The 14,877-nt window shown below is 37.5% G+C and overlaps 1 protein-coding gene across 1 annotated transcript; it reads left to right on the top strand.

Moving 5' to 3' along the window:
• Positions 1 to 2,554: 2,554 nt before the first annotated feature.
• LOC111882104 (uncharacterized) lies at positions 2,555 to 3,311 on the top strand. Its single transcript, XM_023878469.1, has 3 exons — positions 2,555 to 2,604; positions 2,888 to 3,122; positions 3,225 to 3,311. Exons 1-3 carry the CDS (start codon positions 2,555 to 2,557, stop codon positions 3,309 to 3,311), a joined length of 372 nt encoding a protein of 123 aa, XP_023734237.1.
• Positions 3,312 to 14,877: the final 11,566 nt, after the last annotated feature.

Below are 14,877 nucleotides of genomic sequence, written 5' to 3'. Positions count from 1 at the left end.
TCGTCGAGTCCATCCATTTGACATGTCCCCAAGCCGCGACCCAACTCGACGAGCTAAGGAGCCAACTCGTCGAGTCACCCAATCAAACTCATGCCTAAATATCACAATGCTATACCTCGGATATCAGGATGTTACACCCATCCTTTTCCATATAAGTCACGTCCAGGGGAAAAACATTTCCACCATTCTCTAGTAACCATTCATTTCTATTTCACCAAAAACTCCCTCAAGAACAAGAGCTAAGTCCTCCAAAATCACCATCACTTAAGTGGTCTTAGAAGTTTGGTAAGGCATTCGAAATTCCTTAGTGTTTTTAACAACTTATACTGTTCATTTCATTCCATTTACACACCCATTTTCGTGTGTTAACCTTCTTAGGGCGCTATACGCTTCAAGGAGTTCATCAAGAGCATCTTAGTGTTTAGGCTCATAATCTCTTCACAACATTTCAAATCCTACACAAAAACAACCAAGGTGAGTTCATACCCTCAATAAAGCTCAAGCTTTTTCCATATTTTTTTTTTTGGGGGGGGGGGGGGGAGGGGAATACAAGTAAAATTTGTTTATCCCATAAATAATTTCACATTTTTCATCCTTATGTTAAAGATAAAAGATTATTTACATGAGTTAGAGTTTATTCTAGTTTTGGCATAAACATTTGTGATATACATTGTGTTAAAGTCAACTTAAACTAAGTTATAAAATCATAAGAAAAGTTATGATTTGTAAAACTACATGGCTTTGGGGGACCTTTTACTAAAAGACAACTTTACCAAGAAAAATGGTTACATTATGGTCATTCTTTATCCTAGTAGGTTTTAACCCCAAAATATTATGTTTTGATTTCATATTTTCATGTTAGAATACACAACTATATTTATATAAAAGATTATATAAATAGTTTCAACCAACAAGATAAACTATAATTGGTACAGTTTGGAAGTCACAAACCACACTTTAAAAAAATACATATCATTATTTAAAGGTATAAATATCTTATTTTGCAAGTAAAAGGAGTCAGAGTTCACGTAAATCTGTTAATGCTCTTGTGAGACTCTCCTTCACCGTACCTACCTAGCATGCACCGTAATTCCTACGTTATAACCAGAGTCTCGTGGAGGGAGAGCGAGACCGTTGTGTATAGATCTATACGGGATTAACAACCCCACACCTTAGCTATTCGCTACAGTTAGACCGACAAGTCTAGGGTGACAAAGGTCCCCCTGGCTCCGACGCTTAAAGAACGTCGTGTTCAGGCATATCTGTCATATTAGCATGGTTATAAGAACTCACATAGAGATTAACAAAACCATTTGGTTTACGGGAAGCTTTCACATCACCGAATTTATTTAATTATAGAACTGCATATCATTTTTTTAGTACACCGTCACGTATACTTTTGGTCTTAGGGTTTAAGACTACATTTTTTCTTATATCAGAAAATACTGAATTTTTTGGGAACACACTCTTTACAATTACAAAAAAAAAGGAAAACAAAGGACATGCATGCATCTATTCACAGGTTTGGAACAAGGCTTACAATTCATTTTCAAAGAAAATATCGGATTTTCTGAAAGTACTGCGAGAACTATTCTAAACAAGTACAAAACCATTTTATACAAAAACGCTGATGAACTCACCATCTTTTCAGTTGACGCTTTTTAAAATGACATGTATTCTCAGGGAACCAGTAGACAGGTACTCAACCCTTCTTGAGGGCCGGCGTGGTCGTCTCATGTTTTCCTACTTTCTAGTTATTCGTATTCAACTTTTGGAACAATTGTGTTTGTATACAATGTAATACTTGAAATCTAAATGTATGAATGTTTGTGTTTCTATGTTTCATTACTATTCAATTCTTATGATAGTGTACATGAAGTAACTCCATCCGCCCCCAGATGATTCCGTCGTACTGTTTTGGGGGTGTGATAAATATAATATATATGTTTTTTAAATGGATGATTTGATCATGTTCTGATAATAGTCACCTAGTAATATGAGTCTTGAGGCATAGATGGGATGAACATGTCATTAAAAACAAAGTAATGTATTTTAGATCCCATTAATCTAAGAATTACATAAAATTTGTAATTGGTTATCGCAACCTACATCAACAAAATCACTTGTGTTGTGGGTCATCGCCTCAAGTTATTTAGGATGATGTAGATCTTAGTTTTTTGAATTTAATTCAAAGGGTAATTAATTTTAAAAGAAACTATATCAAAGATATTAAAATGAATCTCATTATTTTGTAGATTACTACCCCAATGGTAAGCATCTCATCACTCACCATCCGATCTATCCTGGAAAAAGAAAAACTTAACGGACCCAACTTTATTGATTGGTTCACAAAGGTTAGTATGTCCTCAAACTTGAGAAAAAGGACTATGTCTTTGATGAACCTGTCTTGGAAGAGCTTCCTTAAAATGTCGCCAAGTCATTGAAAGATTTTCGGGTGAAACATGTAAACGATTCGACTGAATTGGCTTGCGTTATGCTTGCAGCAGTGACTCATGAGCTTTAGAAAAAATTTGAGTTTCATGGAGCATTTGACATGATTGAGCAACTTAGAATTGTGTTTAAAGTTCAGGCTAAACAAGAGAGGTTTGAGACCTTGAATGCTTTCATTGGTTGCAAAATGACCAAGGGATATTCTATGAGTGCACATGTACTCAAAATGAAAGATTATATTGAGTAGCTTGCCTGCCTCATACTCCCTTTTAGGAATGAGCTAGCGACTAATATGATCCTAGCCTCATTTCTTAAGTCATTCAACCAATTTGTGTTAAAATTCACTATCAAAAACTGGGAAATGGAGAATTAATGAGCTCCATTCAATGCTCAAGAATTTCTAGAAAAATTGGGAATAATCATGTGCTATTATCAGTGAGGGTCAAATCTCCAAGAAGAAAACCAGTAATGATACCGGTCAGGGGAAAGGAAAAGCTACCAAGAAAGGTAATGGAAAGGGAAAGGGTAAAGGGAAGCCTCCTGTTACCAAACCAACTTCCAAGCCCAAACCTGTTGCTAACTCTGATTTCTTTCATTGCAATGAAAAAGGACACTGGAAACACAACTGTCCCAAGTACATAGAGGAAGTTAAGAAAAATAAGGCCAACCAGGTTGGCACCTCAAGTATATATGTGATTGAATTATATGTATTCCGTATTAATTCTTGGGTATTTGATACTGGAAGTGGTACTAACATCTGCAATGATTTGCAGGGACTAAAGAATGTTAGAGAACTTAGAGATGGAGATTTGGAACTCCATATGGGCAACAACGCTCGCGTAGTTGTCAAAGCCATATGACAATATCAAATTTTGCTTCCAAATGGTCTTAATCTTGTTTTGAACAATTGTAGTTATGTACTTAGTATAACTAGGAATATTATCTATACTTCTCATTTGTATGAACAAGGTTTTCTGTAACACCCATAAAATTCAAGCCAATTTAAAACTTATTCAACCAATTAAAAACCATTAATTATTACAAAGTGTTTTCAAAATAGTTTCGTATCAGAGTATCCCAGAAATCAAAAGCATAAAATTGTGAGGAACTGTACGATCACACCTTCACCTTCCCGCGATCATCCAAAGTACCTGAAACAAAAACTGATACTGTAAGCCCGAGGCTTAGTGAGTTCCCCCGAAATACCCATACATACAACAATACACATATAATCATAAACAACATACTATGGGGTCCAATCAATGATCGGGTTAGAATACCCCAGGCCCTCAACAATTGAGTTGGAATGCCAACATACTATATGTCCAATCATCCTCGGGATGGAATACCCCAAGCCCACAACCATCGTATCGGAATGCCCACATACTACGAGTCCAATCATCCTCGAGATGGAATACTCACTACCCATGACCATTAGGTTGGAATGCCCAGGTCTATTGGCTTTCGCACAAAGCAGATAAGCCTCAACCACCAATCAAACATGTAAACATATATCAGATAACCACATAACAGTCTATAGACATACAAACCGACCTAACAGATCATAACAACATAATAACATCCTATCTACCAGGATACCGATCTAATAGATTATAAAAGTATAACATCATCCTATCTACCAGGATACTGATCTAACGGATCATAATAGCATAACATATCAGGATAACAATCCAAAAGGGCCGGCCTTGGTGCCTTCGACCCTTGCGTATAGTGAGGAAAATTCATCTCACAACTGTCAAATCTATAGTGATAAGATCAAAATATCGAATCACAGTCGCGAACCCCACCACCTATATTTACCATAGAACCACTTCCATAAATTCCTAATTTACTAAAATACCCCCAGAAGTCAAACCAGTCAGCCCTTGGTCAAAGTCAACAGTCCATGTTGAACCAAATCATCGAGTGCACCTAGTAACACGTCGAGTCTCTTAAGAACTCAGAAGTCACCCAAAACCCTAATTGACTTGCCGAGTTTCCAACCAACTCGTTGAGTCCATACGTGTCTAGATGTCAGTGAAAACCCTAACTAACTCGTCGAGCTCTCTTGGTGACTCGCCGAGTTCATGCAGAATCAAATAAGAGAAACTCTCATCCGACTCGCCGAGTTGACTAAGCGACTCGTCGAGTTCATGCAGCCCATTGCTTATACAAATGTTTTTAAGCCACCCCAAAGCTCCATATTACAGATCCAACCTCCTAGGATATGGTTTCCACATAAAGTTGCAAACTTTACGTGCATGCATGGTCCTAAATGCCAAAACTAGACTAATGGGAAGGTTAAATCAAAGGGAAAGGTCCATGCTTGCCAAATCTCATGACTTTATAGTTATAGAAACCAAGGGAAGTCCAGATCTGAAGTTACAACTTTAGATCTTGTCCCAATACTCGAAATGACTACCAAATGTGCTAAAGATGGCTCTAAACCCAAACATAAGAGATTTCGCTAGAGATAAACCAAGGTAACGACTTGTTACCTTCAAAATGAAGCCAAGACGAAGTAGAGTCATATTCTCAAGCTCCTTTTTGCTCCAAGCTTCCTACACTTCACCCTCCTTCACAAAATGCACCAAAATCACTCCTTAGACCTCATAAACACTCAAGAACATGGTAATATCAATTAGGGTTTCTTCTGGACGTCAAGAGGATGGTAAAGGACTGGAGGAAGGGACTTAAGGTCCTTTAAATAGGGTGCAAACCCTAAAAATTAGGGTTTCATTTTCCAGCCCCTACTCGTCGAGTCCGGGTCCTCCGACTCGTCGAGTAGATCCAATAACCTACGCTGGCTAACCTGCCTCTACACGACGAGTTGGGGGCAACCAACTCATCGAGTAGGTCCATAAATATGTCATATAATGCTTAAAACTTGTACCTGGGAGTCTAGGTGTTACAATTCTCCCCCACTTGAACTAGACTCCATCCTCGAAGTCTGCTGCTGCGAACAGGTCTGGGTAGTGCTCCCGCATCTCTGCCTCCGGCTCCCATGTCCACTCGGATCCCCTCTTGTGCTTCCACTGTACCTTTACCAAAGGTACTTCGCTGTTCCATAAAAACTTTCACCTTCCTCTCAAGAATAGCCACTGGCCTCTCTACGGAATTCAGGCGCTCATCAACCTGAATATCATCTAATGACACTATTGTCGCCTCTTTTGGAATGCACTTCTGTAGCTGTGAAACATGGAAAGTACTATGGATCTGACTAAGCTCCTCAGGGAGATCTAATCTATAAGTCACCTTGCTAACCCTGACAATGATCCTAAATGGCCCAATGTATCGAGGACCCAACTTCCCCCTTTTCCTAAAGCGAATCACACCCTTCCAGGGTGCGACCTTCAGGAGTATCATGTCACCCACCTAGAACTCCAGCTCAGATTGGTGTCAGTCAGCGTAACTCTTTTGCCGACTCTGAGCGGCCTGTAACCGCTGTCGGATCTGCTGAATCCTATCGGTAGTTTGGAAAACTACCCCTGTCCATCCCATCACCCTATGACCGATCTCACCCTAACAGACTGGGGTGCGATATCTCTGTACATACAATAAATCATATGGTGGGGCACAAATACTGGAATGAAAGTTGTTATTGTAGGAGAACTCTGCAAGAGGTAGGTAGGAGTCCCAACTCCCACCAAAGTCAATGAAACAGGCTCTCAGCATATCCTCGAGAGTCTATATGGTCAGCTCACTCTGTCTTTGGATGATAGGCCATACTGAAGTGCAACCGCGTGCCCAGTTCCTCATGGAACTTCTGCCAGAAACGGGAGGTGAACCGAACATCCCGGTCTGAGACAATAGAGACCGGCACCTCATGGTCAGCAACGATCTTGCAGATATACAAGTCGGCCAACTTCTTGGTTGATGAACTCTCATGTATCGCTAAAAACTGGGTGCTCTTGGTCAATCGATCCACAATGACCCAAATAGCGTCGAAGCCTTTCGCTGTCCTCGACAGTTTGGTGATGAAATCCATCGTGATCTGTTCCCACTTCCACATGGGAATTTCCAAGGGCTGTAGCTGACTATGCAACCTCTAATGCTCGGCCTTGACCATCTGACAGGTCAAGCAGCTCTCAACATACCATGCAATCTCCCTCTTCATACCTGGCCACCAGTAACTCAAACGTAAATTTCGGTACATCTTGGTGGCCCTCGGGTGGATAGATAAGCGAGACTTATGAGCCTCCTCCAAAACAATCTTTCTGACCCTACCAGACATCGGAACCCATACTCGGCCATAGCGAGTCAATAGTCCCCGACTATCCTGCACAAACCGGGTGTTCTCACTCCTAATCTTCTCAAGCTTCCAATTCCCCTGACTCATACCCTCAGCCTGAGCTCTCCTGATCAAACCCACAAGTGGAGAATCCACCGACATCCTCATACATGTCAATGGAGTAGAAGATCTAGATGACTTGCGACTCAGAGCATCTGCAACCACGTTCGCTTTACCTGGGTAGTAAAGGATCTCACAATCATAGTCCTTGACTACATCCAGCCACCTGCACTATCTGATGTTCAAGTTCGACTGATCCATGATGTGTCTCAGGCTCTTGTGGTAGGAGGGTCTTAATGGATTAAGACCTTGAGTAGGAGGGTCTTAATGGATTAAGACCTTGAGTTAAGAAATTTATGGACGTCCAAAGTGGTAATGTTCGAGACTTTATAGTCCTATGGCACATTTGGTCGATGGATATGGAGTTTGGGTTTAAGTGCTTAAGCCATTAAGTGCTTATTAGGGTTTTGGTGAAACCCTGCATGCACCCAGCATAAATCCAGTACGTCCAACATATTGGGTCAACCACCCCAAAGGTGGTCAACATCTGATGAGTACACCCAGCGTACCCAAGGAGTACGACCCGCGTACGTCCTCTGTTGGGCTTTTGGAAATTGGGCTTTGGGTTTTGGTCTGTTTATGGACTAGTTGGATTTGGGCCTTTGCTGGACTTTATGAATATTATGTTTTGGGTCCAGTCTTGATAATGGATCTTGGAATTAGGCCAAATTAGAGAGTTGGGCCTCATTTGGTAAATTGCGCCAATAATGGGCTTTGCATAAGGACTTTCAAGTTTATGGAATTGGCATTGGGCTTAGGCCCAATAAAGAGAATGTACATGATGGATTATATGGACCCCCCTTAGTCAAGATTGTTATGTTGTGTAATGACTTGGTATTTATTATGTGATAGTTCGGGATTTCCGGTGAGACAGCGATCAGAGGTTTTTGGTACTTCGGCACTACTTGCAAGGTGAGTTATCCTCACTATACTCAAGGGTCTAAGGCACCAAGGCTGGCCCTTTTCGGATTGTTATCCTAATATGTTATGTTGTTATGATCTGTTAGATCGGTATCCTGGTAGATAAAATGATAAATGCTATTATGATATGTTATATCGGTATCCTGGTAGATAGGATGATATATGATGTTATGATCTGTTAGATCGGTATCCTAGTAGATAAGATGTTATATGTTGTTATGATTTGTTAGATCGGTATCCTTGTAGATAGGATGTTATATGTGACAACCCGAAATTTCCATTCTGAACAAACCATTTGAAGCCAATAGAAGTAGAACAGTTACAGTGAAAACTCAGATTTCGAGTATAAGTTTGGCAGTTTTCAGGATTTTACACTTAAGGAGATATTAGGAGAGTGGATGCACTAGGGTTTTGTGCAACACTGTTATTCCAATACTCTAGGATATTAGAGTTCATTCCGAGAACAGAAATATTTTCTGCCAAAAATCCCAGGACTATATATAGAAAACTGAACCAAATAGTTCATTAGTTGAATTCCAATTAGAGAAAAGCCAAAATTCTCTCTCACGGATCTTCGGGTTTTTATCCCAAATTGTGAGTAACTCTTTCTAGTAGTGTTAGAAAGCTTTAAATGTGTTCATAAAAAAGATTACATAGCTAAATCATCCGATTTAGGAGTTTACTCCCCAAGGTGTTCTTGGGCGGTAAACTCCCGAAACCAAGCCTAGATTGTCCCCCGTGATTTGTAACTACCTTGGAATTGTATAGGAGTGTGTTAGGGACATGAAATCAACCAAGAATCACCCAAGTTTTGGAGTTCACGGCCCAAGAATATCTTAGGCCGTAAACTCCAAAAAGGAATGCTCAAATGGTGCTTTTAAGGCACCTAAGGCTTAGACTTGATTTTAGACATGTACCCTAAAGTGTTTAAAGCCTAGAAAACATAAGGAATCACAAGTATTGAGGAGTTTACAGCCAAGAGAAGTTCTTGGGACATAAACCCCTATAAAGGGGTCAAATGACACCCTAACTCCTTCCTTATGCTTAGAACCCAACATAGATCATAACCTTGAAATGTTAGAGACTTGAAAACACCATAAACACCTTCCCAAGGGAGTTTACGACTGTAAACTCCATGGGATATGGTCCTAGGGCCGTAAACTCCTCAAAGGAGTTAATAAGAAGCCCAAACACTTGTTTAAGCCTTGAGGCAATTCACCACATGAGTTGTATAATTGTTAGACTTCATTTAGAGACTTTGTTAAGAGTTTACGGCCAGGAGTTTACTCCCCTGGGCCGTAAACTCCAAATCATATGGTCATTAGACCTTAAACTCCCATTAGAGGCCTTGCACTCCTTTGTTGCAACCCATTAGCCTCCTAGCACTTGACCAAAAGTGTTTTCCTTGCGTTTAAATGTTTATAATTGTATAATTAGTGTTTTAATCACTAATTATTTATATACATATGTCTTCATATGTAATTAGGATCATTGTGTGTGGCTAAAGTCTTCACTTGACACCAAGCACTTGTCCGATCCTTCCTTACAATAACAGTCCGTTCAATTCCAGTCACATACTGCAGGTGAGTTCATACCCCTTAATCAATGTTTTAAACTGTTCTTAAATGTTTTATGGGGGGATACAAGTAGAATTATGCTAATTATTATATCAATCATATGTGATTAATAAGCAGCATTCAAATGATTGGCTACTCATTAGCCGTTTTACCAAACTGTTTCCTTCAAATGTTTTTCATAAACACTTTATGTGTTTAAAAACTCCTTATTACACTGTACATTTTACTCTGTATATTACATTTCAAACTTATTTGCAATTGTGTTTCAAACAAATGTTCTTTATACTAAACTGTTTTATCAAACCCATGCCTTCAAAACCATTTTATAGATCGACATCAAGTCAGTCTTTTCTTAGAAAATATTTATGTTCAAAGGTTTTACAAATCTTATTTTATGCTTTTAAATTATAAATTGCATGCCTCTATATGTATAGTTATATAAGAAATGTTTAAAAGACTTAGGAAGGCTATCCACCCTATTTCCTTTTCGCACTTGAGATGTGGTCTGGTGGGATATCGGGTACTCATCCGAAGGTCGTTTAAATATTAGTTATATAACATATGTACATATATAGTCATAAAAGGTCCTTCCAGTTCATCCCATGCCCTTGGGTAGCAAGGGTATACATCCATGTCCATACGTACAAGTTAGATTACTAGTAAACTACCATATGGGTAGTTTAGGAAGATACTAGAACTATTACTAGAACGCAATATCATACAATGAGTCAGTTCATTCATGAGTCAATACTTTCTAGATCATTACTGTACATTACTATACTTGCTAGATATAGAGAGCATACATTACAACTAGAACATTACAGTACATTACTATACATGCTAGATAGAGAGAGAACACACATTACAGCTAGCACACGTAGAACATTACAGTACATTACTATACTATTACATGATCACACTTACATAAGTACAATTACATGATCACACTTACATGAGTACGCTTACATATACATAGAACAGACGTCACTAGGTGCTATAGCACGGAACCAGTTCAGGATCTAACTATAATGATGAATCACAATGCAATTGTGATAGTTATATCAAGTATACATGATCATAGTAATGTGGATGGTCACGGCTTGCATACATGAAGTGGTCGTGGGTAGGTCCCAAAATCCCTTTGATAGGGGAGCGTATAGTCTGGGATCTAGACATCACATTATACCTTATCCCTCAAATAAGGCAGTTGAGTACCAATGTAGTTATTTATATCAAATACTACAGTACTTGGAAGTATTACCCTAGATTTAAGGTAATAGGTACGGTTGTAGTTCGACACTACACCATAGTACTATTTCTTTTCCCATTACATTCACTTCGTGAATTTTCACACGACGCACGGTAATGTAGAAACTATCTTTTTGATAAATGGTAGTCAGACTTGGGAAAATATACACTCTTACAAGAGACACACACAAACACTAGATGCCTTGGTAGAAGGCTACATAGAGATCAGTTAAGTCTTGTTAGAAGACTCCCTGTTATAATAGTAGGAATCATAGGGATTTCTAGGGTTTTTCAAACGTTTACAGTTGTTTTACAAACATTTTCATACTTACAGTTCATCTACATTTTTATACTTACAGTTCATCTACATTTTTAATACTTACAGTTCATATACAAATTCTTACATACAAATACTTACATACAAATTAAGACACTAAAATACTTATGATCTCACCAGCTTCAAAGCTGATACTCGCTTTCAAAATTACTTGTATCCTCATGTCATCTTAGACAGGTACCGATGCAAGGAGAAAGGAAGATGGAGCTTGTTCAAGACTCATCTTTCATTTTGATTTATGCTTTAGTGTTTATCAAAATTTGACAGAACACACTTGTATAATAATTCTATTATTAATGCAATGGATGATGTTGTTGCTTGTTTACTACTTTACATTGTTGTGATACTGTACATGACGTCCTCCGCCCCAGAACGTTTCCGCCGTTCTTGGTTTTGGGGTGTGACATTATATGCTGTTATGATCCGTTCGATCAGTATCCAAGTAGCTAGGATGTTATATGTTGCTATGATCTGTTAGATCGGTTTGTCTGTCTATAGACTGTTATGTTATTATTTGTTATATATGCACATGGTTGTTTGATTGGGGGTTGGGTTGAGGCGGTCCTGCTTTGTGCTGAAGGCCAACATACCCAGTGAGCAGTCCGGATAGGCTGAGGCCTTGCGAGGCGGTCCAGACGTGCCGAAGGCTCGAAGAGCAATCCAAATAGACTGAAGGCCTATTTTGACCCTACGCTCAACATAAAGAACCACACCCCGTGTAACATGCATTTGCGTAAGTTCACTCAGTTTTCTACTTCAGATCCAATTCAGTACATATTTATAAATAAAACTTGATAATTTTCCAATAGAAACCTCGTCCAAAGAGTGATTCATTTTTTGGAATAATGCAACGAAAAATAAAAAAAAATTAAATTTAAAAATCAAAATCAAAATAAACTAAATATAAATTAAACAGTACCTAATCTATGTTGAGATGAGGAGCCAAATATGTAAATTTGAATGACAAATGATCCACCATTAGTATTCATTGTATGTTGTTTTCCAACAACACTTATACGATTTGTTGATTCAATTATTCATGTGCAAGAGGTAGTTTGTTAAAAATAAACATTCGGGACCCATCAGACAATTTTCTTTGATTTATTATGCCATTAACTAGAAAGCAGAACAAAAGTGACCAAATTAGTCAAGAGCAGCAAGAATCCGATCTTCTACTTAACCATCGCAAAAACATGTTGATGTACTTCACTTCGTGGATCAAGTTGGACAATCCACTAAATTGGTAGACTAATTGGTTCAAGAATTCCCTAATAGTTTGCAATTATCAAACTCACGGAAAAAGTAAAATCAAGAAAAAGTATAATTTGTATTAAAATCGCGGCAGGATATCGAATCTTCATAGCAATAAACGATTAATAGGTTTAATCGCATCACAATCATAATAATTGTGGCATGAATATGTGCCAAAGAAATTCGAACAATTCTTTGACCAAATTCCTTTGGTTATAACCCCTCATTTAGATAACAAAACACCTTTCTGTCAAAGGAAATTGCTATCAAAGAAAATTTATATATAAAAAAGTAAACTTCTTTTCAGAAAGGATCGATTGATCAATAATTAGATACAAAAATATTAGTTAAAATATATTCTCCGATGACGGTGCCAAAAACTTGATGTGTAAAAGATAGTTTATACTTAAGATAACTTGAAAACCATTCCAAGTGAAAATGGTGCCAAAAACTTATGTCATAAAAGATATATACTTGAAAATAAATCTAGTTTTACATTTATAATTCCTAGAAAACCAAACTGACTATCCACACCAGGTAGTAGACCTGATCAACAATAACATAACTTAGGTAAGTAAAGGTGTCGAACACATAGGGAACAAAGTGAATATTAGCATCTTCTTATTAATCAATCTTAAAGGTAAAACAAAATGTCACTAAAATAAATAGCAAACAAATAAACATATAATTAATCATAACAACTAGTATGATCAACCATGGATAAATTTATAATTAACGTAATATCAAGGTAATAATACTTGTATTAAATTCATAATAGTACAATTTAATTAATATACTTTAAACGATATTGGTATGTTATATACCAATTCATAACTAGATACGATCGGATGGCCAACTCACCAATCCTACGATTCTAAGTTGTCAGACAGCAAGGATAACTCCCCTAGACCTAGTCTATCCATTCATATTATATAATGAATCAATTGGTATGATCACAAGGTTAATGGAAAATTCTCAAATTTTCTGAGTTATTAGATCAATCACGAGAATTAACTCAATTCTATTATGTTAAACCTAGGGATACGATTTACCTCTAGTCACATTGCCTATCTTATTAGTAGAGTTTTAAGCCACTAATGTCATCAAAACAACATGATACAAGATACATAATCTGAACCTAATCTTAGATCATGTACTTAGTTACATAAACATAACAAAATCAATATTAATATGCATAGGTATTTAATTGAGCATAGCCATAATAAATTAAATAACTCTTAATACAAAATATCGATTAATCAAACAAACTAGGGTTTCACAAATAATAAGTAATCATAAAATGTTTAAATTCCAATATCAAAAAAAATAGCATGTAGAAAACCAAATAGTTGACTAATTATAGACAGAAAAGTAAACAAATTGACAACCTAATGATTCTTCTTTTGATCTTCTAGTTTTGCTCCATATCAGTTAACCGACTGATATAGCCATTAGACCTTCAAAACAACCTCTTCTAGTCTTGATATTTTGCATTCTTCTTATTTTCTTATATTTCCTTGCTTTGGATGAATTTAGGATTCTATTTATAGTTTTTCAAAACAAAATTAAATTGTGGTGATATTTGAAATCTTGGCGATAATAAAAAAATCCAGAAATTATCAGCAAAATCTTCATATTTCTTTCCATGCTTAACTCCATCTGTCTCTCTTGTTCAATACTTCATGAAATTATATCTAAAATTGTCCTTTTTAGCTACTAGCACCAACATGCATTTCAACGGGAAAATATAAATATAAAGCAATTAAGTACCTTTTGCCCTATAAAATCATGTAAATAAGTATTAATTGCACATGAAGTCCAACTTAGCTGGGTGGATGCATCGGGTTTAATACTTATGTGGGCGAAAGGTCAGGAGTTGAAATCATGTAATACCTCCATAAGTGCCAAATGTGGGAAAATTTTCTCTTGAAATCCCTATGGGGGATGAGTTTTCCCTGTAAAGGACCTCAAACCCGGGATGCTCGTTGAAAAATTACGAGTAGGCTTCCACTGAATCATTTTTCATTTCTAAAAAAACAAGTATTAAATACATCCCTTAAAATATGTATAATATAGGACACATCAGACTCCCATGTCATGGTTTCAATCATTCACAAAGTACATTACGAAGATTGGTTTTCTCCATAACAAAACTGATTTCTGATTATTTATTTTTATAAGGGGGTGTAGCACCTCGTCGACTAGAAGCGAATTGGACACAGGAGTTAAGTGGCTGACTCGACGAGTTAGAGACCGGACTCGACGAGTCCGTGCTGTCTGGACAAAAACCCTAATATAAGGGTTTGCACCCTATATAAAAACCTTAACTCAGCCTCCCTTGTTCCTAACACTCTCCTAGAGCTGCATATCGAAACCCTAGCCGATTGTGTGTGTGTGTTAAGGCCATTTTGGTGCTTTTGTTGACTTGTGAAGCTTAGAAGGAAGAAGAGGAGCTTGAGTATTCGACTTGGGGCTTGTGGATCAAGAAATCTCATTCCATCTTTAGCTTAATCAAGGTAAAATTCTCTTGCTTTAGACTTCCATTTGGTTGTTCATCTTTAGATTGTAGATCTTAGGTGCATTTAGGGCTTTTCAAGCCATTTTTGGATTTAAGGAGTGTTATGTGGACTCTAGCCTTTAGATCTAGGCCTTAAGAGGGGTCTCATGGCACAAAGGTGCCAACTTTAGGGCCATGAGAGCCCCATGCACATTGTAGGACACTTTATATGGATTTTTGAGCA

Source organism: Lactuca sativa, chromosome 4 (genome assembly GCF_002870075.4).
Source record: "Lactuca sativa cultivar Salinas chromosome 4, Lsat_Salinas_v11, whole genome shotgun sequence".
NCBI lineage: Eukaryota > Viridiplantae > Streptophyta > Magnoliopsida > Asterales > Asteraceae > Lactuca > Lactuca sativa.
This window is presented reverse-complemented; position numbering and strand designations above follow the sequence as displayed.

Coding starts and splice junctions, on each gene's coding strand:
- LOC111882104 (XM_023878469.1), top strand. CDS start 2,555: ATGATTGAGCAACTTAGAATTGTGTTTAAAGTTCAGGCTAAACAAGAG. Junction 2,605..2,887: donor GTTCAGGCTAAACAAGAGAG/GTTTGAGACCTT, acceptor TGCTATTATCAG/TGAGGGTCAAATCTCCAAGA. Junction 3,123..3,224: donor AGAAAAATAAGGCCAACCAG/GTTGGCACCTCA, acceptor AATGATTTGCAG/GGACTAAAGAATGTTAGAGA.